Consider the following 24,556-nt stretch of genomic DNA (forward strand, 5'->3'; position numbering starts at 1 on the left):
TCATTCCATTTGAAGATTTCAAAACTTACACCCAGGCTCACTGACTTCTCTAATGTGGAAATCCTTTGTGTATTGTGTATGTGATTGTGTGTTTGAATTGATTTAGTTTGTTTCTTCTTCTTCTTTCACATGTGTTTTTTCTTGCTCGAAGGTCACCCTTAAAAAAGATATCTTGAAGTCCACAAGACTATCAGTTTATATAAAGGATTAACAAGCTAAAAGGAAGCGCTTGGAAATTCACTTTGACCTACATAGGCAATTCATTTGTGAGAAGCTCATATGTTCATAGGAAAGCTCAACAACTTAATATGTGTTATTCTAAATTAGTTGTCTGTTTTACAAAACATGGAGCAAAGTAATATTGAAGGTTGAATAGAAAAACATTCATAAGCTGATGTTAATGAAACCCTACTTACTTTTGACTTGTATAGACAGCATATATAGCCGTAGCTCAGTTTCTTTTTTAAGAGTCAGATTCACAGAAGGCAATTCTGTATCTTCTTATCTCTGTTAAATGTGGTCATCACATATTGAAGTGATCTGTTTTCCATGGACATTTAAGTCAGGGTAAACCATCAACCTGCTTACTGTCAGTCTCTCAACACATACATGCAGACGTTACAAACATCATAAACCTGTCAAACATTCATTGATGAAAGCAAAGACTGTTGCTAAATATAGAACCAAAACACATTCATCTATTCATGTTTTATGGAAAACTATGACTGACTTGCATCAGAGACAGCATCATTTCATGAGCATACTGAACTAACTGCAGGAGAAAGAGATGAGTCCCTATTGATTCTCTTTTATGTTTAGGCACTCTAGCATGCCATCCAGACACATCAGCTTAAACTACCATCTAAGGATGTAACCACAGCGGCACAGAGAGCCACTGGCCTTCACTAGCACAGACCTTTCAGAGATTTCAGATAGCTGTGTCTGGATCAGGCCAGTGACCTCGCTGGCTGTTGCGGCAGAGCTCCTCACTCTTTTTCTATTGCTCCGATTGAAGTCATTTAACCATTTTAACCACACTGAATGAAACTCCAATGAAACAAGATCACCCTTTTACCACACACTTAGATGGAGTTTATTCTCGGCAAAGAACAACTTGTAAAAAAACTAGCAATTTCATAACTTGGGTTCTCACACCTTCTTACACATCAAATTCAAGGACTTTTCAAGAACCTTTCAGGCCCAATTCCATCATATTCAAGCACCCAACATGGCAGAGTTTGAGACACATATCACTTGCTGGAGACACACATGCAGACATGTAGGATGACATACCAAATAAATATATATTTTATCCATGCATAGCACATTTACCATGTAATATATAAAATATGCCCTTATATGTTGTAATGACAAAATATTATGGTCAGTTCAGTTATTATGGTCCTCTCCATCCAATGAACAAGCTCTGTATGTGAGGGTTAAATAATTCCCATATGGTAATTATTTCTTCATTTGCAACACTCAATAGTTGTGTTAGAGAACAGCACAACAAGAGGGATTTCAACCCTGACCCTCTGGTTAAATAACTGCTTCCTATTTACACTGTTGTACTGCTGCTCAAGGTTACAACACAAGTGTGGACTTTTTCAAAGGGTTACAGTGACTGTTGTATGACTTCATGTACTGTACAACAGTTCACAAACGTTTTGATGCAATAGTTTTTACTGAAGTGGTTTATGATAGTGTGAGAGGTAATAAGAGGAGAAAGAAAAAGGAAACACCCATGTCTTTCCATTTGAGTGAAATAAATGATTCCACTGACTATACTGACCTCTAGGGGGAGTTTGTATTATAAAACATTTCATGGATTAAAGGGTCAGCTCAACTAAATGACAATGAATAAATAAACACCATTGTAACAGAAATGATCGTGCAGTTTGATTTGAGTTTTGTTTTAGAGTTTGTCAAACACAAATATACACACTCAATAAAAGGTTATTCGCACTGTACATCATTGACAGTTATAGTGGAGCTATAGACTTTTAATGATCCAACTCATGTGGGATGGATTTGTTCATTTTAATACATGATGTACAGAGGATATATTTGGGATTAGGCTCTGACCTCATCATTCTCCACAAGCACATTTTTGGTAGTAATAACATTAACAATTGTCCTTTCATTTAGGACTTCGACACATTTGGGGACTTGGACATTTATTTATTTATCTACTTGGCAGCAATTAGTATTTGGAATTTGTAAAAAGCTCCAAAAGGTTGGGATGTAAAAATAGGATGAATAACAGCAGTTCATTGTAAGTAAATCAAATAACAACTTTAATACAGACTCAGGGGGCATATTAAAGACAATAGATTACGCAGAATAATAAAGGCACACTAACAAATAAATACTTAGGAATAAAAAACTATATTGATCGTTTGTTTGTCTAGATTTCAGAACATTTTGGTTGCATTAATGTCCCTTCCTTTGTGGTTTTTCAGAGCGACTAAAAAACTTTGCATGGGTGTTTTTGTAATTATTTGTTGACTGCTTAAAACCAATAAAATGTCTGATAAAGAATATATGACGATGAAAAAACTTTGATTTAATAAAATACCACTAGAGCAAACGACAACCCCAAAACTACCTCCTCTGCTGCAAAATAGGATCATCCACACACTGCAGCCTTACATTAACCACACCCCTTCTCATGTTGCAGCAAAACACTCGACAGATTTTTTTCCTGTTATTTTCCCAGAATACACCTGGAAAAGTACAGTGACGAACGCACATACTGAAGAGAAATTCGACACTGTTTAAAGATCCGGATCTTTTGAATTTATTCACTGGGATGCACTATCTTTAAATTTACTTTTTTTGAACACAGTAGGTTTATAGGTCTTGTATGCAACATAAAAACAATGATTAAAGAATATAAAAGTTTATATAAAAACATGGAACAAAAATGTTATAGTACAAATTATAGTGATGCAAGCTCGGAATTTCTTGATTATAAAAGACGGATTTAAAACTCAAAGTAGTTTATAGCAAGCCGAAAAAATATTTGTGAATAAATAAAGTAATATTTTTTTTATAAATAAATATCAACAATCGACCAATGTTTAAACATTAGTCATATATGTAATACTGTAATAATATAGCCTTAATGAAGGCAGTGAATGAAGCAGTTTAATCATTTATGATAGCTTAACTTTGAAAAAAAAGTACTAAGTTAATTAACCTATTTTGCAAAAACAGCTGTGTTACGCTGGCTTTCAGATGGGTAGCTACGGAACGGATCGTCTACGGACCGCACATCAGCAGATGACAACAACAAAACAGACTGAGAGGGTGTTAGCGTAGTTAGCTACCTGAGATAAACAACTGGTGGTTTTGTCCGTCTGTTAGACCATCTCGGCTGGACTTTGTCAAATTAGTCATTTTACAGCTATATGTTTAATCTGTGCAACCAGCCATGGTTGCCAGTTATTCTAGTCTTGTGTAGTCTAGCTAACGTCAGCTAAGTGGCTTGCTAAGCTAGCTCTATGTATGCCAAGCTAAAACAGGTTAGCTAGCTAGCTTGGTTGCTAGCTTGTTAGCTAGCCAACTCGCCTAGGAGAGGTGGAGACCAAGAACAGGGAGATGCGAGCAAAGTGAGGTAAGGACAACGAAATCATTTATTTAATTAATGAAATGTGGAATCTAATCCTTATACCAATACCAGCATACGAAAGTGGTGTTGGTTATTTTGGCTAATCTTATTACATTGGCAAAATTAGTGACGTTAGGAATAGATATTCTGCGCTAGCCTGACAGCTGTGTTAGCTAATAGTCAGTTAGCTCAGTCAGCGGGTTGTTATTGACCATCTAGCTTGCTAGCAGTTGCTGGTGGCCCCTTCTTTGGCACTGTAACCATAACTTACTGGAGGCCTCGAGGTTAATAGCAACAGATAAGTGTCAGAATTCACAGTCTCAAAAACAGTAAACATTTGTACTCTGGTAACCCGGAATGATACGAGGCCTGCAGACGTGCAAACTGTAATTAACGGCAATCAGCAAACAAACGTTCACATAGTCTGGGATAGCAATTTAGCTGGTAAACATCGACAGTTAACAGCTGATGGGTAGTTAGCGTTAACTCTTTTGTTATATCTATAACTTGGTATTTTATCAGTGCAGCCTTATCTCCAGATAATCATCAACACATGTGAACCATTTAGTTCTTGTGGCAGTTTTGAAAGTTTGCCTTTGTCTTACATTAGACCAACCTATTATGTGACTCCTTGCATATTTAAAACATGACAGTGTCCAGTAACCAACGACATGGTGACTCAGCTAAATAAGCTGGTTATTCAGTAGATAAGAAATTTAAAGGGCGGTGGAAGGGGATGACATATTGGTTTTATGTAAAGAAACAGACTGATAATAACAATATCCTTCCTAATCCTATACATACAACATAGGTATTAATCAAGTAGCTTTATGGCATTTTGGTTTCAGTCAATGGCAGCATCATCTCTCAGCAGAGCTCATTTAATGATGGCAAAGAAAACTTAGTACAATGTAAAAACTGACATTATCAGATATCTTATGTACAAGTTTGTGTTTTTTTTTCACAGGGTGGCCTTGTGTGACTAAATGAGCAAGATAGGCAAACGTGAAGAACTGTGGAAGATCCAACATGAAGTTGTATGTGTTCCAGGTCAACAATGGCAGCACATTGACATTTGACACTGATCTTGCTGTCCAAACGTAAGAGACTGACATTTTAACAATATTAATCAGAAATAGTGGTCAGTAAATCTTGGCTGTTGTGACCTAAATAAATCCTTCTTTTGTCTCAGTGTACTGGAGCTTAAACATGCCATCCAAGCCAAATATAAGATTGCAATTCAACATCAAGTCCTTGTTGTCAATGGAGGGGAATGTATGGCTGCAGAGAGACGTGTCTGCAGCTACAGTGCTGGCACTGTAAGTTTATACAATGATATTCGTGTGTATTTCACTTGCCTTGCAGTTTGCATTAGTGATGTCCTGATTACTAATGTTTTACTGTTGATCTTTAGGAAACAAACCCCATATTCCTCTTCAACAAAGAGATGATCTTGTGTGACCGGGATCCAACGATCCCCAAAACCACCTTCTCGATTGAGAGTGAGATTCAGGTTAAGGTGGAGGAGTCTCTACTGATGCCAGCTGTCTTTCACACTGTTGCCTCACGAACACAACTTGCTCTGGTAGTTATATTTTGTCTTTTTAATTATTTATTTAATAAAGCTGCCCTTTTATAGCTTTGGAATTTGAGCCTGTCATGCTTTTATGAGATGAACACATAAAATCATCGTATCTATTCCATTAACTATGGAATGCTCCTAACTTGTTCTTATTTGTTTTGCAGGAAATGTTTGAAGTTGCCACGAAACTTTGCTCTTTCTGTGAACGATTGGTTCATGATGAACACCTTCAACACCAAGGCTGGGCTGCCATTATGGCTAATCTGGACGACTGCACTCTGTCTTATCAGAAGTTGCTTGTGAAATTTGACACTTCATACGCAAATTATCAACATGACTTGGAACAAATTAAAATAAAACTTACAAAGTAAGTGTTGGCACAGAGAACATGATGTTTCATACTTTGCTGATCTAATCCAATAGTTTTGAACTTTAAATACAAATTACTGCATGATTATTATTATTATTAACAAGGACTATCTGCATATTGCCTTTGGCGACTATTTAGAATTATTATTATATAACAATTTTAGCTCAATTCAAGAACTGAAATAACAATGAATAAGTTCAACTTATTGTGTTATTACTATAATATATTTCAGCTATAAGGAAACAGGCCTGATGAACTTGATGTCGTAATGCACATTTTGTAACGATTGCAGGTTAGGGACATCGGTTTCTGTAATGGCGAGGATACCTCTGCTGGAATGTTTGACAAGACACAGTTACAGAGAGAGCATGGAGAAGTCTGGCTCGACCCCAGGAAAGGATTCAGATCAGACGGAAGAAGAGAAATCCACCGACTCTGTGCTCCGTGGTACTGATACACAGAGGCCCTCCAAATCATCGGCACCCTACTCTGCTTCGGGGACAGCCACATGTGAGCCAACTAGAGACCAGGAAATGCATGAAATGACTGACAGTGGTGGGCTGAGAGCTGCGCTATTAGATGATGATGATGATGGTGATGACGACGACGACGACGACGACGACTGATGATGATGATGATGATTATTGTCCAGAGCTCACCAACCCGTCCTGCTTCAATGTCACGCTATTAGACTGGATCAACGTGCAAGACCGACCCAATGATGTGGAATCGGTCGTAAGGAAATGCTTTGACTCGATCAATAGGGTGAGTCACAGATGTATGAATAGTGTTCTAAATATGGAGTCTTAAATAGTTGTGGAAAGTATCACAAGTACTGAAATGTTGATTCTTTCAGCTTGACCCTCGGATTATTCAACCCTTCCTGACAGATTGTCGTGACACAATTGGCAAGCTAGATAATCAAAACATGAAAGCCATCAAGGGGCTTGAGGATAGGTTGTACGCTCTTGACCAAATGATTGCAAGCTGTAAGAAGTTGGTGAATGAACAGAAAGAACTCGCTCAGGTACGTAAAGTAAACAGATAAGCACTGTTACATTTCTTTTTCTTATTTTCCATTTGTTGTGAATTGTTCTTACGTGTTATCTCTGTGCAGGGATTTTTGGCCAATCAGAAGCGGGCTGAAAACCTAAAGGATACATCTGTTCTGCCTGACTTGTGTCTGAGTCACACCAACCAGCTGATGATCATGCTGAACAACCACAGAAAGCTGCTAGACATCAAGAAGAAGTGCACCACTGCCAAACAAGAACTTGCAAACAACCTTCAAGTCCGACTCAAGTAAACTGAAAACCACTTCCTAAATGTGTTTGTTTCATAACTCACTGATTTCTGTATATGGCTTGTTCTAAAGAATTTATGATTATTAGTAAAAAGAGAATGATGTTTGCAGCTTTAATGGTGCTAATGATTTTGCATTAGATGGTGCTGCTACGTGATGCTTCATGCAGACCAGGACGGGGAGAAGCTTCAGGCTCTACTCAGACTTCTGACGGAGCTCATAGAAAGAGTGAGGGTGGTGGAGGCCCTCAGTACTGTGCCCCAGATGTACTGCTTGGCGGTGGTGGAAGTCGTCAGGCGAAAAATGTTTATGCGCCACTACAGAGAGGTCAGTGCTAAATGCAATTACTTGACAGTAATCATGCTTTCAGACATAGGGATTGAAAGAGGTGAGCTGTTTTGCCTCGCTGAATCTGTAGCTTTCAGGCGTGTTTAGCGCTGAGCACATCATTTACATATTCAGCTCTAATTGGGAAGTTGTTCTCTGACTTTGCCACTTTAATGAAGAGGAAACAGGCCTATTATGTTGTTTGCTAATGCATGACAATTAAGTTAATTTTAAGTTATTTTTCATTCCTGAAGAGGTAAACGAAATAGAGGCGCCTAACCTGACAAAATAAACTGCCATTGTTGCCATTGATTTAGCGCCTTGAGATTGCTTTTAGCTTTGACTGGAATGGGACTGGTCTTGACCTTTCATTTGGGACATGCTATTTAGCACTAGGAGTGTACGACTGTGTGGCTCCTGCGTCTGTATTAAGCTTCATATGATAATGACCGCAGTGTGTGTTTGTGTCTAAATGCACAGTAAGAGTGGAATAGTTGGAAGTAATGTAATTGATTTTTGCATTTGTCCTTTTTTATTGAGCTGATTTTAGTTTTTTTCACTGTAGTTGATGCAGCAGGAAGCCAGAATTGTAAACAGATTACCCCTGAGAGCCAGACATCTTTCTTTTGAATTCTAGGGATAATAAGTCATTGATTGTACAGTTTTGAACAGGAATGAAACTAACTTATTTCCTTTTTTGACATTTTAACTCAGAGTAGCAAATTCCCTTATAACAGCTCGGTAACATTTAAATCCAAGTTCTGTGTCCAAGTCCAAGTGGTCAGAAACACGATTATCACTTTGTTGTTGTAACGTCTCTTCTATCAACCGTTTCAGTGGGCTTATGCACTTGTGAAAGATGGGAAACGCCTGTACGAGGCAGAGAAGTTCAAAAGGGAATCCTTCGGGAAACTCTTTAGTAAGTGTCTTTGTCACTATTGAGCACAATTTGCTTTTTGAAGTAACTCATAAATGCCAACCAAGAGCAGAGTTTTGATCCATTTACTTTTTCTTTCTTTCAGGGAAGTCTTTCCTCAGAAATCGTTTGTTTCGAGGACTCGATTCATGGCCCCCGACATCATTTTGTGTAAGTAGCAATTTAAAAAAGCATTTTGATCTTCTCATATATGTTATTTCCACTGTATTTTTAAAGGATCTGATCTTTTGCTCTGCTCATTATTCTTTGCAGACACGAAAGCCCAGAAGGTTTGACGACGAACTTCCAGACATCTCACTTGATGACCTGCAGTACTTGAAATCTTGTTGTCCTTTAGAGGTGCAGCCTTTCCTTATGTAAGTCCCTGTCCTCCGTTATTAAATTGGCTTTAGAAAATACTTTTACAGTCATGCATCGCTGCTAGAACTACCTTAAAATGGCAAATGAAAACGTACATTTTGTTGAATGTTTGTTTCCATTTCTACAAATTGATGTTTTCTGTGGAATAGTCAAATATATGTTTTGACAATCAACAATTTGTAAGACTTGTGATTGTGTTTCAAATGTCTCGCACGTAATCCAATAGCACTGGGTATGTTGGGCGAGGAAGAGCTGAGGTGCACAGCTGTGCAGGAAACCGTACGTAAGATACAGGAGATATTCAGGCTGGTTTTTTAGGTTGATGTTAAAGCTCTAAATTAAGTCATTCATTTAGAAAATGTTATTGATTGTTTTGGAGCCTGATCCTGTTGTGTGGAAATTGGCCTCACTCCCAGGCACTATAAATGGGGATGGGTCATGATTTTCACATTGTCGAAAATCCGAAATGTATTTTCTATTGTTTTTACCGGCGCCTGGCAGAGTATGTCAGCGGAGTGATATTAATTGGCGGAATAGTTCCCAGTGAATACCTTGAAATGCCCAGCCATAATTATAACACTAACTTGCCGAGATCAGTCGAGGGCAGATCTCTGCAAGATAACGTAAATCTCAACGTAGTTTTATACATTCTGTCTTAATGTTATTCCTCATTGAATTCTTTTTTTCTGCAGGGTTCCAACAATGTGTGATTTCGAGCCCTTAAATCGGCACGTAGAGACGCTTCACCAGCTGGTCCAAGCTGCACAGAGCGTGGATGAGATGTCTCAAACTATCACTGACCTGCTCAGTGAACAAAGGGTAATGACAGCTGGATTAACAACATTTGTGTTACTTAATAAATAGAAATATATATATATATATATATATATATATATATATATATATATATATATATATATATATATATATATATATATATATATATATATATATATATATATATATATATATATATATATAGCGGGTCACTTTTAAAATAACAAAATGTTTTTTTTACATACTGTGATTTTGCTTTTGACCTTTTCATTTACTTATGTAGTAAGTATTCCCCTTTTCTCCCTCACCCTTCCTCTGTTCTGCAGATATCCTTTAGTCGGAGATCATCCGTGTTGACCCCACAGTCGGGAAGCATGCCAGGGTCCACGACACCGAGATCCTCCAAAACCCCTTCCTCTCTTAACCTTCAGGGACCCAGCTGCCAGCCCCATGTTCCCGTCCCAGCTCCTCTGGAGGACTTATCCCCAGACAGCATAGATGCACAAACATTTGACTTTGAAACCATTGGCCACCCGAACATGGATCCAGTCCTGCAGCAGGGCTCCCTGGACTTGGATTCTCTAGCAGAGAGCCCTGAATCTGACTTCATGTCTGCGGTCAACGAGTTTGTGATTGAAGAGAACTTGACCTCTCCAAACCCCATCAGTGACCCTATCAGTCCTGAAATGATGGTGGAGTCGCTGTACTCTTCAGTCATCAATGCTATTGACAACAAGCGTATGCAGGATACCACAATACTAGAGAGGGAGAACTCAAGGATCACTGTCCTCAAACAAGTAATTGACAAGTACCGATCCACTGCAGAGGAGTCCCATTCAAACTTCAGAAGTGTAAAGGAGGACCTCCATCACTTGAGAGGCCTGGTTTTAAAGGAACAAAATGACTTTGGCTTCGTTTTGAAGAATATGACCACAGAGGTGCGCAGCATTGTGGACAACATCTGCCAGATCCACAAACTAGAACTGCAGGAGCAGCATCAGAGTGAGCTTCTCTCCCTTCGGCAAGAGCTTGAGAAGCAGGTTCAGACCCTAACGGAGGAAAACCAAGTAAACCAGAATATTGTCAGAGATGTCCAGCATGCAATGCTGGAGCTGGAGGGGCTTGATGGAGCGCAAAGAGAAGGAACTTACTCAGCTCGAGAATGAGAAAGAGCGATGGGTTGAAACGCAGAGTAACCAGACAGATAGGATCAAAGACCTGGAGCAGATGATCAACGATCAAACCGAAGAGATCAAGACGCTCTCAGCTTCAAGAGACTCTCTGACCAGCCAGCTTGAGAATTTGCACTTTGAGATTGAACGTAGCCAGCAGAAGATCCGGCAGGAGTTGGAAGTTGTCGAGCAGTCCCACTTAAAGGAGATGGAGGACAAAATGAAGCAGGAACACGCAGCAGAACTGGAGACCGTTACCAAGGATAACCATGAGGCTCTGAAACATCTGGCTGCTGAAAATAGTGCAAAGTTAAGTGAGGCAGCTGATCACCATGCCACTGCACTTAAAGAGAAGGACAGCCAAATTAAAGGCATGGAGGCTCGTGTTACTGAGCTTGCAGAACTCCGCTGCAAAGTAGAGGTGGAGCTAGCCCTCAAAGAGTCGGAGACAGAAGAGGTGAGGCTCTTATTTGAGGAGGCCAAGATGCAGCAGACTGAGGCTGTGAAGTCCCAGGTAGAGGCTCAGACCAAAGTCCTTGGCGAGGAGCTGGCAGATATAAAAAAACAGCTTCATGTAAAAAACGAGGAGTATGAAGTGGACCTAGCGGAGCTGAGGAGTCTCATGAGGATTGAGAAGGACCACTGCATCTCAGAGCTGGTGGACAGACACGAGGAGGAGACTATTTGTTTGCACAACGAGCTCTCCTCCCTGCAGCGGCAAGCCCAGGATGTAGATAAGAACCATGCCGAGCACCAACAGAAACTTAGGCAGGACTTGGACCAGCAAACGGCTGCTCTAAGTGAAGAAAAGGAAAAGCAGTTCAGGAGTTTCCAGGAACTGGAGCAAGAGTTGAGGACTGTTATCAGCAATTTGCAGGCAGAAAATGACCTGCTCTCCAAAAAACTAGAGCAGGACAGACCAGCAATCGAGAAAGATTTAGAAAAAGAAGAGGCCCCTGAGGTTGCATCACAAGATGCCTTAAAAGAGTTGGAGCAGCAGAAGGAGGACATGGAGAAGAGACTGCTTGACAAAATAAGACAACTTGAGGAGGAGCTTCATGAGAGACAATCCTCAAAAAGGTAAACGTTTGATAACAATGGCAGCCATACAACACAGAAGTTTTATTTTTTGTGTTTATAAAGTGACAACTTACCGCAGTTTGTGTACATTTAAGATGACAAGCACGATAAGAAAAAGCTATGTGCTGTTAATTGAGAATTAACTGTTTAAATCAACTTTTTTTCCTTGCTTATCTGTCCAAATTCTGTAAATCCTCTTCTAGAAATGAAAGTTTTATTTTGTGCCTTTCAGTGATGAGGGGTTGTCGCTGCATGCTGAGGGGCGTGCAGATGCCGGAGCACCTCTGTCTCTAGACTCGGCGCTACAAGAGCGGCTGCAGCAGGAGAGGGCCTCCCTGCAGTCCCAGATGGACATCCTGGAGAAAAAGAAGAACGAGGAGATGCAGAACCTCAAGACATCGCTAATCGCAGAGCAGCAGGTTTGTATCTTTTGGCTGTAAATAGGCAGGAACAGTTCTGTGTCTCGCAGGTGCTGAAGGGCAGTTGGTAACATTATCTCATTTTCGTGCGAGACAATATACAGTAGATCTGTGTTGCCATAATTGAGGATGTATTGTTCCTAATAATGACAAACATGCTTGAACTAGAGTGCATGTCGTGTAGCGGTAAGGCCTTCTCGTCTACTTTTAAGCACCGTATGGTCAATGTTACACAGTGACGATTACATTGTAATTCAATCCAGTACAGCGTTTAGCACTGACTTTGTGGAAACTTAAATTCTTAATAGATATCGACGCGGTCCCTCTCGGCCACTTGCATTCAATTCAAGTTACCCCTTACCCATCAACAGATCAATATTCCATTCATCTGACTGGCACGCATCTGGGTCTGTCTGATTTCCTTTACACACAGGATAGCCAAGGGGCAGCAGGAAGATTGTATTTACGCTTCACAAATCGCTCACTTGCTGCTATTCAGCCTTAAGTTTTGTTCTTTGTCACTTATTGATTACAAGATTACTCTGAATCTCTGTCATGGTGGTGTTGGACTTCTCTCTTTTACCCCACCCTTCATAGTTTTAAGCTGACTTTTGTTTTGCACAATATATGACATAATTAAGCTGTACTTACGGTATTAAGAAATAACAGTTGAGCCCACATAATTACATTTCAATTGTGTTTGTTTTCTGGTACTGGGTAGGATAAATGGTGAAGAAATCAAACATGGAACAATACAAAATAAATCAAACGTATTAATGAAAATCAACAAAACAATTGTAACTCCCGTGGCTGCAAGCTGATGTGCATTGTTGGAACTTAGCATTTAAAAGGCGTCTTCTTTTTGCTTTTGGTAGGAATTCTCCAAAATGGCTGTTAACCTTGTTAAAACTCAAAATGGATTATTTGTTTTGTTTCTCTAGACCAATTTCAACACTGTTCTAACCCGAGAGAAGCTGAAGAAGGAGCAGATCATCAATGAGCTCACGGAGAAGTTGAGGAAAGTTACACAACAGCAGGAGAAGGACAAAGGTGAGTGCTGTTCATACTGAGCGCTTTGAGAGGAGAAGCCAATTGTGTTTTTAAACCTGTAAGCATGCAGTTTTTGTTACACACAAGATTGTAGTCTTGTTAATACTATACCTAATAAAAGGTCTCTACTACTTACTTACTATTTCCAGCCATTCTTTGAGGTTTGATGTTATAGATTGGCGTTTCTTGTTGCAGTTCTGATCGAGACGCTCTCCGAGGACAGAGCTAGTGTCATGCAGGAGAAGAAACACTTGGAAGAAGAGCTTAACCGCTTGCGCAGCACCGCTCTGGTCTCCTCTTCCTTCTTCACTCCTCACCACTCAGCTCTGGAGATCCCAGAAGCAGGAGCTGCAGCTCGAGCTCTGCTTGTCGCTGGGGCTTTTTCCTCTGAGCTCATGGCTGATACCGGCAGACTGGCCTCTGTGGCAGCCATTCGAGATGACGAACAGGTTGATTCAGCAGTGGAAGCAAGCATGGTGACAGTCCAGTAAGCATCTTTTCTCCAATAAACATTGTCATGTTGATAGTTTGAGACATATTGTGGTGATTGTGATCTCGACTGATGTAGTTTACAGTTCTGTGTTTACACAAGAAAACAGGTTCATGGGAAGAAATCAGGTCAAGGCAAATCATTTACAAGCATTGACTTAATCTGATTAATGCCAATGTATTTGACCTTAACCCTACACCTTATTCTTTAACTTCGATTGACACATTATAAGTGTACTAAATTATGTATAAGAAACCTGTTAAGTGACGCTGAAGCAAAGAAGTTGTTTGGGTTGTCAGAGAGCTTTGACAGTTCACTGAGGACAATCTGTGACAATTATTTTCTTACTGTGTACGTGTGTCCGGTTTTTACAAATGACCTACTTTTTCAACTGTGGAAATCGAGTTATGAAGAGTCGGTTGGATTTTGTAGTTATATTTTTTTGATCACCATTTCAATCTCTTTTCATCTCAGCGCTGCTCTTACTTCAATACTAAGGCCAGTTCCTTTTGTTTGTCATGTACATGCACACGCCTTTTAGAAATCTGGTTGCGCTCATACTGTACACGTTGTGAAGAAATCAGCAGCAACGTAGGTCTGGTAAACCAGGTCTTCTTTTCTTTTAACCTGACGGACACATTTGTGTTTCTTGTTTACATGACGTACAAGAGATCAGGTTACGATAGTCAGGACTCTGTAGTGAGTGTACACTTACTGTATGTCTTGCACAAACGTGAATGCCACTGAATTACAACAACCAGCCTTAATTTTCAGTGCAGTTTTCATCTAATATTCTGCTGTCATTCTCTAACCTGTCATTTTGCTTGACCTACCAACAGAGAAAACTCATTTGAAAATATTACTATAGACATACTTTGTTCATTCAGAGGTTAAGAATATATTTTCTGCCTCATCCCACAATTGATTTTTACTAGAATGAAGTTTATTTGGCAGCAAAGACCAAACGGAAACTAATACATTTAATTTTGACACATTTCCACATACAGCATTTACCTTTGTACTATTGGCTATTTCTTAGCTTAGTTTGATTGCTGTACTATTTCTTAATATTTTTGCCAACCACAAAATAATGGTAATTTGGACTGTGAGCCGTAGGGTTGCTGGTTCAAGTCACCGACCCTAACCTAAAAAAAAAAGTGTGACTGCTACTTTGAGAGGTCCCAGTTCACCATCCTCGCCCTGCCGTGGTGCCCTTGAGCAAGGCACCGGACATCCCCCTTCCCCCCTCACTCCCATTGCTCCCCGGGCGCTGTACTTTAGCTGCCCACTGCTCCTAGTACTAGACTCCTGGTACTAGGATGGGTTAAAAGCAGAGAACAAATGTCACGGTGTGCTGTGTGCTCTGCATGTGTGACCATTATTTCATCCCTCCGATTCTAATTCTAATTTGTTATATACAGTATATCCATAGCAAGCTCACAGCCGATCTTAAAGTGTCTGCATTTCTACACCGCATCGAGCCTTTTGTAATGATCACATGACATTGGTTGCCAGTCACAGACAGAAAGGCGTCTTTGCGTTGTTGAAGAAGCATTTAATTTGTGTAAAATAGCCAAAAATGGATGGACAGAAAGGACATTTGACAGTGGGAGGAAGACAGGCTAGGATCAGACAGTGTAAGTTTTCTATTCATTACTACTAAGATTAAGAACTATTAAAATACTTACAAGACTAGACATGAGAACCAATTCATCATTTCATAAATGTTCATTCTCTACACAATACAAACAGTTTTGCTAACATTGTCAAGAGGACATTAATCAATAATCTGTGTTGTTCCTTGTAGTGATAACATCCTGATGTCGGAGGAGAAACAGCGGATACTCCTACTTGAGAGGGTAAATGGACGCACTGTATCCATCACATTGTATTTAAAAGCACAAGTAGACGTTGTTTTCTAAATGCCGCTTCTCTGTTTAATCGATCTGATGTGCATTTCAGACTTTACACATGAAGGAAGAAGAAAACAAGCGCCTCAGTCAAAGACTGGTCAGTTATTTATTATCTCTATGCAACAGCTGCTCCACTAGGTGGCAGTAGCATCAAAGAGTAAAATCCTGACCCAGGAGGCCAAAGAGCTCAGTGAAGAAAAATACATTTTTAGTGTCTTTAGAATATGTAGAGGGATGAAATTTAGTGAAACTAAAAATATAAGTTTAAAAATGTTTAAGTTAAAAAATATGCTTCTGTGATTTGAAAAAATATGTATTTTGTATAATAGACAAAGGAGGATGAAACTGAAATCAGAGTATAATGCTGTAAAAGTGGTAATTACTGAGCCTATTTCTTGAAAATGCTCAATACAACAAATGTTAAAAGTCATCTTTAGCCGGTTTCAACCCTTCAGTGTAACATGTGTAACGTTGCCCTAATCCTTTTCTTTGTAGATGTCTCAAAGCATGTCGTCTGTGTCGTCACGGCATTCAGACAAAATCGCCATCAGAGAGTAAGTGAATAAATAAAATCACACATGGCCTCGCTGTTGTGATTTCTTTTTTTTTTTTTTTTTGCTGTTTTTGTTTTGAGCTAAAACTCTGACCATCATTACGTGCAGTGTAATTAAACACATTATTGTATAATTACATTTTTTTTTTGCTATCACTTTGCAGAAGTCTGTCATCATCCCTTTGTGTCTTTGTGTATCTTTTTGTGCAGTTTCCAGGTAGGCGATTTGGTTCTAATCATCCTGGATGAAAGGCACGACAACTACGTGCTGTTCACGGTCGGTCCCACCCTCTACTTCCTCCACTCAGAGTCTCTCACTGCACTGGACCTCAAACCAGGTCAGCTTCACCCAAACCTGTCGTGACCATGATGAGAACTGTAGTGTTTGACTTTTGTTTTTTAATTACCGAATGAAATAAATACGTATGCCTTAGTTGTTTAATTGGATTTCAAATATGTCAGGCATGAATAGATTTATCACAATCATAATGTATGCACAACGGGTTTATAGTTTATTTGCTATGATTTCCTTTACACGCTTTATTTTAAACGCACATACACACACACACACACACACACACACACACACACACAAGCATGTATTTGTGGTTCAGTGAGAATTTATGTAACAAGTCTATTTGTTTTGTCGTTTTAGCATCAGGGACTTCAAGACGGCCGTGGGTACTTGGAAAGGTGATGGAGAAGGAATATTGCCAGGCAAAAAAGGTACTGAATTCATCAAAAGTGTTTTTTTGTGTTTTTAATGAATATTTAGGAACCAATGCATTGAAATAAATAAATAAAATCCTAGAAATCTTATTTTTTTGTGACAATTCCCACACTTTGTTTAATTATTATTATTTTTTTCTATGTCGACTTGATCTGTGTCAGTAATGCTGTTTTATTCTCGTACGCACAGTTTGAACCTTCCTTCTGTCTTACAAAGTGTTTCCTCGTTCCTCTCTTCCTCCACTAGGCCCAGAACAGGTTCAAGGTTCCTTTAGGAACCAAGTTCTACAGAGTGAAAGCTGTTCCATGGAACAGAAAAGTATAATAGCCAAGTAATGAGCTAAAATGTATATTTATATTGCTTAATTTTTGAACAGAAACTTCACATCATAATTCATAACTTGAAAATCAAAAGACCTTTAAAAATGGAAAGAATTCAAGGTAGTCATCATGCTATTTTCAGTTTCAGTTCAATATCCCACCTGCTACCACATTTTTGTTATTTTTAAACCCAGATTTGTTATTGTGGACCAAATGCTATTAACCTTATTAGGGCATTGCCCTATACACTGTGGCATTATGCCATTTGACCTGTGTGTAAAATTGAACAAAATGTGGATGTTAAATATTAGTTCTCATTATCAGCATTTGTCCTTTTGTGGAAAATACTGTGTCATTATCAACATAATTAAATACAAATATACATTTATTATAAATGTTTATGGAGGAATGTTCATGGCATGCATATTGATATATTTTCTTTGATTTACTTATCCAGATAAATGTTGTAGTTGGAAATGTAGTTAATGCTGTTTGTTACTCACAAAGCAGTGTGGCCCTCTGTCAATACTGAAATGTACATTATGGCTGACTGATGGAGACAGTCGTCTTTGCAATCCTTCAAATGCACTTTCAAAAACAAATGCTTTAGTTGATTTGAAAAGGGAAGTTAATTGAGCTGTCAGAACTAAGTAAATATATCAGCACAAACTTCTCACTATCATAGAATATTGATATGTAGAAAGGAATACTTTGTGACTGTGTTTCATCATCGGAAGACATTGTACATTTCCCATCAAATCACACATGTAACAATAAATGACTGTATTGTAAAAGATAGAGTTTTGAAACAATAAAGGATTGATCCCAAACATATTCTGCTGTTTTTGTGATGGCCAATTATTTTTGTTCCATATTTGAGAATTGTATGTATTGCTGAGAAATGTACATTATGGGCATTGAACTCACACTTATATTTATTAGGGCATAAAAAATGTTCCCGGTTCATAAGACAGAAACTAATTTATTACACCAGCAGACATTTGCTCATTTTCACCAAGACTGAAAAGCCTGCTGTGATTTCCATATTAACTAATGAGGAATCATTTTTATTAGAAGTTGTTATTATAAAAAAAAAAAAAATACAAATTAGTGAATTTTAGGACATATAAGATAAATAGCTTTTTTAATTATGCTTTAAAATGTTCTGGGGGATTGAGGAGTCAACGTGGAATAGCACAGTATAGTGTATTCATTTGATTTAGCATTTTTGCTTTTGTGGAAACATTAATGTTGGCACGCTGCTGCAGGAAACAGACTTCAAAAAGGCTTCAAATCGGGGCCCAAGAACGATGCGGCCCTCATGGAGAAGGAAGCCCACCAACATCACTTTCCCAGTTCACAGCGGGGAGCATAGCAGCTCTCTGCCGAGCACTCTCTACCATGTGGGTCTAGGGGTGTTTTAACAATGTTTAGCTCTATTTTCTCCATTTAGCATAAGCCTGTTGTCACATTTGGATGGCTCCTTCATAAATTGATGGTGTGATTCCTACAATTTCGGGACAGGCCTGAATGACAAAATATGCAACACAACATTCGATACCGAGGTGGCTGGCAAGCACCAACCATGTGCACTGGACAGGCTCTTAGTGTAAATGTTTACAACCCCCCACTGAGCTCAGTGCTGCTGGGAGTCACTCTCATCAGGCTGAATGGGATTTAACATTGCCATGTGTAGTCTCTAGCTAGTTCCACCATTAAAACTGCCTTTGACTCGCTGACAAACTTCTTTTTATAACACTTGACTACTTATCTTCAGTACTGTCTCATAATATTAGCTGTTGTTAGACTGTTTGCATAGCAACTTACAACATAGGGTGTATCTCTGTTTTAGTTTTGTCGTATTTATTTAAACAGGAATTTATGATTTAATTAAACAGGATAAGTAACAACAGTGTTATTTTAAAAGCACTACATGTTACAAACCTCCGTTAAGAGTGTTTCATAATAAATAATAATGCAGTTTTCTTTTATGTAACACTTATCAAAACTAGAGATTACAAAGTGCTTTTCAAGGAAATAAGATCAAATACATATACAAACTGAAAATAGTAAGCCATAAAAATTTAGATCGCATTAAAACGGAAACGTGTGTTACCTATGTATTACATATATAACCTACATAGACAAACATATTACCACAATTACATTTATAAAAGCCTTGCCAAATACGTTTCCAGAGGATAATGAGGCATTAGTTGAGGCATAGTTTTAAAAACCTGCTCTAATGGACAAGACAATTGCAAATTATAATTATATATATCTGAACTTCTCATATAGAGTTGATAGTACTGCGGACTGTAAGACTTGAGATGTCACTATGATACTAGATATCCTCCTAAAATGAAACACAATTTAATACTGACTTCACTAACAATATCTCTTTCTACACAAGTTAATTCAAATGAATCTCTTTTATCACCTATCATGCGAAAAAGTTCAAAGGTAACCTGAACTTTCTTACGTACAAAAGCATAAATTTGTCACAAACGTACTCCAATAATTTTTATATGGACAGGTATATTAATGCAGCTTTCAAATGCCATCAGCTGAAATGCAAAGGCACATTATGATGGCTTTTCTTTGCATGTCAACACATGCTGGAGGCACTAAATTAAGGTTTAGATGAGTAAATGTAAAATATCAAAACGATGTCAGAGACAACTCACAAAGAATGTCATACAGCCTCAGATCTTACCCTTTGTTACTGATATCCTCTGTATTTGAAGATAATACACAAGTTGTATTTGATTTTCCAATATCTCTGACACTATACTAGAGAGATGGAGCTGCAAATAAACAAGCATTATTTGTAGAGTAAATATATGCATGAACTTCAAATGATGGATAAATGAAAATAAATAGGAAAGCCTTAACATAACATTTATATTTTCGAAATCTAAATGGAACGAGTGTGTTGAAGAAGAGCCAAGAGGCATTAAGGCTGAAACTGCAAACCAAGGAGTAAATCGACTTAATGCCATCACATTTCCACCCTATTCATGCCTAAGAAAAGGGTTAGGGAAAGAGATTAGGTTATATATCTGCTGTCAGGGACTGAAGAGACCAGGAAGAGAACTTCACCTAAACAGAATGATGATCAAACAGACATGCTTTAACAGACATGCTTCATAATCTCATCCGTTATTGTCCCTTCTCTGCCTTCACTACAGGTTCAGTAGAAAATCTTAGACAGGGGCAGATTAAATGTGTGATGAAATGTCTGAGAAATATGTGAGAATGCGCAATATAAGGATGCTTGATTTTCTACCCACATGATGAACATAATCACTATTAGTAACACATATCCACATAAATATGATAATTCAAATTTTAAACACATTTATTGGGTTCATATTGGAAATCATCACCATCTGATGGCATAGTTTTATGGATAATTACCGCCAAAGAGATAATGCAGCATATGAAAGGAAGGCTTTGAGGCTTCTCCACTCACTGGGAGGAGAGTGCGTAGGTTTAGTTGTGCATCTGAGCTGTACCCAAAAGGCAAATATGTGGAAAGTTTGGTGACAAGCATCCAGGCGTGTGGTTAACATGATTGCATCTGGTGAGAAGGAAGTGTAGGATATAACAAAACTACGTATTTAAAAAGGGCAAATTATTTTCACATTAAGTTCAGTTCCACCAGTAATCCCTCCAAATATAGATAAACTATTTCATTTTCAGTAGAAAATAATTATTCAAATACCCTATAGTGCAAATCCCATTAATTTAGTGCATGACACAGTTTTTGATTTCCTACCACAGAACAAAACAGAAAAGAATCCAGTAAACATTAAAATCTGTTGTTTTATTTTGGTAATCTGTCTGCTTACTGACAAGTAAGTAATCAATACAAATAGTTCTGAAGTGTCTGAAAATAGACAGGCGATTTAAACTGTAACTAACAGCCATGCATTTTCCAGCTGCAGTGCAGTGTTGAGGAAATGACACCAGCTTTGATGGGTTGTATAGCTTTTGAGATGAGCCTCTTTATGCCGCTTGCAGTTCCATTATGGCTTTGTTCGAAAGCTTGTTTACCTGCTGATAACATACACTGGTGGATTCAGGAGCACCGATCCAAAATCTGCTGCCAAAGTCACTCAAGTCTCATTGTACTGCAGGAGGGGAAGAATGAAATGTTTATGCGGAGGGGAATGCAAATGCTAAATGTGAAATCAAACTATGGGACCAATAAGGGATCAGAATAACTTTGCCAGGTTTTATTTTTAGCCCAGTTGCAATGCTAGCTTTGTGGAACACTTTTCAGTTTAGCCTCTGTGCATCTGCGTGCTTAGGTTTTACTCAGTGGAGAAATGCGGTTCCAATTTTACAACATTTTTAAAACTGTAGATTATTATTTTTTCAAATAGGTCGAGGAGAACATAATCTGATTCAATCATGCTGCATATTACTTTAATTAAATTGGAATAACCTGCCTTGGTTGAGTAAAAAAAGAGACATTATGGTGCTGCTTGTCTCTGATAATATTCAATATCAAATAACCAGTAGATCAAAAACTGCTCGTCACATCTCATCGTTGTACATCACTTGAATATTTTTTGGATTTCACTGTTAGAAAAGCTATGGTCTCAGGTCAAAGGAATAGCCCCTTGGTTTGCATATTAAAGAGGATTTGCTAGACCTCTGTTAGCCATGCATCCCCATGCAGGCAGGTCTCCAGGGGGCCAGCAGGGCCCCACAGACGGGCAACTAGGGGGCCAGGTGACCCTGTCTCTGAGGTTAGCAGGAAACACTAAAGAGGGATGGGCAGGGAGCTGAGGAGCCACTGAGTGCGAGTGTGCAAGGCTGGTGATGGCAGCTGTCAATGGTTTGGAAGGAGAAGCAGACAGATTGTGCGTTCTGTTGGTGCAGCCAGTTCGCCACCTGGCAGGCTTTTCCTTGTTAGAACTTCTTGCTGTTTCTGTTCTCATCAGAGAAATGTTTTTCCTCTTATCCTCTGTGTTCAGGGGAAGTTAAATTTGTCAAAATGTTTAAAGATGTTTAGTGAAATGCAATTGTTACGCTCTGTGCATGCTACCGAACGGCTGCTGCTCCTATCAAATACAGTATAAAAAAAAGAAAAAAAAGAAATATATTTATGAATGTAAACCTTGCTTTGGATGATGGAGTACGTAATTAAAATTAAAAAACTACATACAGAATTAGAAAATATATACGCATTGTGAATGTTGACCCTGGGCTACATTATTTAACTGTGTGTTTTTTTTTTAAAAGAAAGGAGGTATGTTTCAAGGGGTAGGATTTACTTATAAAAAAATAATCTCTAACTTTCAAATCCCATCATAGCCATAAATACTGCTCCATGTTGTTCACTTGTTAAGAAGAAATGCAAACGTAAACCATGAACAGCTTAAAAGTACATTTAAAAATCACATTTGGCAGTCAGTCCTTGTTCCAACAGGATTAAAAAAAGTCTTTCATTTGATATAAATATATGCAAAGAGAGTGGTGTGGTGATCTGGGTGCCAGAGGTGGCGCTTTACTCTGGATATTCTGGCTTGGGCCTGTAAGGGACATAAATTAACATGAATTAACACATGCATGCAATAAGAAAATAATTAATTCAAGTTATCAGTCACCTCTTCCATTCCAGGAATCTGATTGACAAGATAAAGTAATGTGCAAACTGCTTTTCAAAGCTAACAGCCTGGAGCACCCCTCCTATTAGTTAGTCATTCCCTCAGTATCACACCCGGAATCTGTCGTTTCACAATTTTCTCCTATAATGCATATGTGCCGCTCTCACCACTTCACTACAGCAACTGCCATTTAACAAGTTGACACAGAGAATGATACAATTCACGTCCAGTATTCAGTTCCATATACAGCAAGCATCTGAGGCAGACGGGTCAAGAATATGGTACATTCTGTTCTCTTTCAAAATCGCTTTTCCAAGACTCGAGAGAAGCTAGATGAAGCTCCCATGATATCCTTCAAACACCTAAGATGAGTTTGTAGGATTTAAAATGCTTACCAGGTTTTAGAACTAGGCAATATTAATGAAATTATTATCTCGAACTTGTCTCATTTTCGTAAATCTTACCGTGACTCTTGATAGTCATGCACATTTTCATGTTACCTTCGTTAAAGCAGCAAGTCTCACTAAACTCCAAAGCAAATTCCTTGTAAGTGAAAACCTATTTGGGAATAAACCTCATTGTCATTCTGAATAAACTCTTGATAATTGATAAATGTGCATTCACATATAGCTATACATATAGCTATACATATAGCTATACATATAGCGTTCACAGTAAGATTGGACCTCAAAGGAATGAACGAGAAATCTCGACTGTTTAAAACGGTTACATTCCTCATGAAACATGTTGTGAATGTGCCGTTTGAATGTCTGATATAGAGGAAGTGTTTGCCAATAAAATTTGTCTTGTAAATTATTACAAACACAGGATGGTTAATACGAAAATGCAGTTTTTCCAAGTTCCAAGAGGGTTTTTAAATCAACATAATGACATGCTTGATAAAAATGTTTTCATTAAGTATTTAGTCATTTGAACAGCCTTTACAAATCACATGAAGTTCAGTCTCTAAAATGTTTTTGATACATAGGTCTGTTTTAGTCTTATAACATGTTGTCTGTTAGCTAGTATAGCCTGTTAGCAATAAGGGACCCAGAAATGTATAGGCTATTTATTTTATGAACAGAATAATATTCTCAAATAAAATGCATTAAAAATGTTGTAATTTGAACAGCCACAAGTGAGTATTTAAAGTTCAATCTATACTTGGTCAACTTTTAATAAATAAGTAAATTAGCAATTCAATTATTTTTAACATTGTCTGTTATGCTAGCCAGTTTAGCCTGGTGCTAAAGTGTATCCTTCCTAGGTTGTTTTTTTTCATAATGCCTGCAATCATTTAAAAGTTGGTTATGTTCAGCCTTTTTAAAACTTAATTCAATCAATTTGATATGGTTTAGTTACATCATGTTTAATTCAAGTTAAACTAAGCTAGTTAGCAAGCTAGTATGTTAAGCCAGCTAGAAAGTAAGTTAGCTAGTTAGTTAGCATTGGAATTTCTGTTAGTGAGCACAGCGTCAAATTAAAATTCAAAGCTACCTTTGGTATATTTAAATTGTGTGAATACTTTGTCATATCATTCTTTGCTAGAATAAGAAGTTAAATGTTGTGTCAAAATCTTCAAAATGTAAGTGACTCATTTGAATAGCTTTGTTTGTGCTGTGCTATGTTTTATCATTACGACAACAATAATAATAATGTTTAAAGAGTATTATGTTGCTATTAAATACATTTTCAGAAAGTATTAGTTTGTCAAATTTGCCAAATGTTTAAAAAGTACGACCAATTTGGGGAGAGAGAAAAAATATCTCCAGAGGATGATAGTGTGCACAAAAGTTGTTCTGTTGCCCGTGAGTGTGGTGTCAGCCGGTCCCAGTCCCTGCGGCCCTCACCGTGCACTGTGCAGGCCTGACGGGAAACTGACTGCAGCTCAGGACATGGCCTCGTTTGTTCACGGTCCCCCCTCTCTGAAAAGAGTTAT

General features: G+C 38.3%; 1 protein-coding gene across 1 annotated transcript; it reads left to right on the forward strand.

The window, feature by feature from the left end:
• The first annotated feature begins 3,249 nt into the window (after nucleotides 1–3,249).
• rb1cc1 (RB1-inducible coiled-coil 1) lies at nucleotides 3,250–17,830 on the forward strand. Its single transcript, XM_029453292.1, is given in 25 exon segments — nucleotides 3,250–3,619; nucleotides 4,581–4,713; nucleotides 4,806–4,932; nucleotides 5,028–5,198; nucleotides 5,360–5,562; nucleotides 5,858–6,182; nucleotides 6,184–6,330; nucleotides 6,422–6,592; nucleotides 6,683–6,867; nucleotides 7,009–7,195; nucleotides 8,033–8,114; nucleotides 8,218–8,282; nucleotides 8,385–8,488; nucleotides 9,185–9,311; nucleotides 9,596–10,387; nucleotides 10,389–11,521; nucleotides 11,754–11,940; nucleotides 12,882–12,990; nucleotides 13,186–13,477; nucleotides 15,288–15,339; nucleotides 15,443–15,490; nucleotides 15,889–15,947; nucleotides 16,157–16,284; nucleotides 16,602–16,672; nucleotides 16,923–17,830. Coding segments are annotated over 24 exon segments (4,914 nt in total). The 5' UTR covers nucleotides 3,250–3,619; nucleotides 4,581–4,642; the 3' UTR covers nucleotides 17,001–17,830.
• Nucleotides 17,831–24,556: the final 6,726 nt, after the last annotated feature.

The sequence above is a fragment of the Cottoperca gobio genome, chromosome 17, assembly GCF_900634415.1.
Source record: "Cottoperca gobio chromosome 17, fCotGob3.1, whole genome shotgun sequence".
NCBI lineage: Eukaryota > Metazoa > Chordata > Actinopteri > Perciformes > Bovichtidae > Cottoperca > Cottoperca gobio.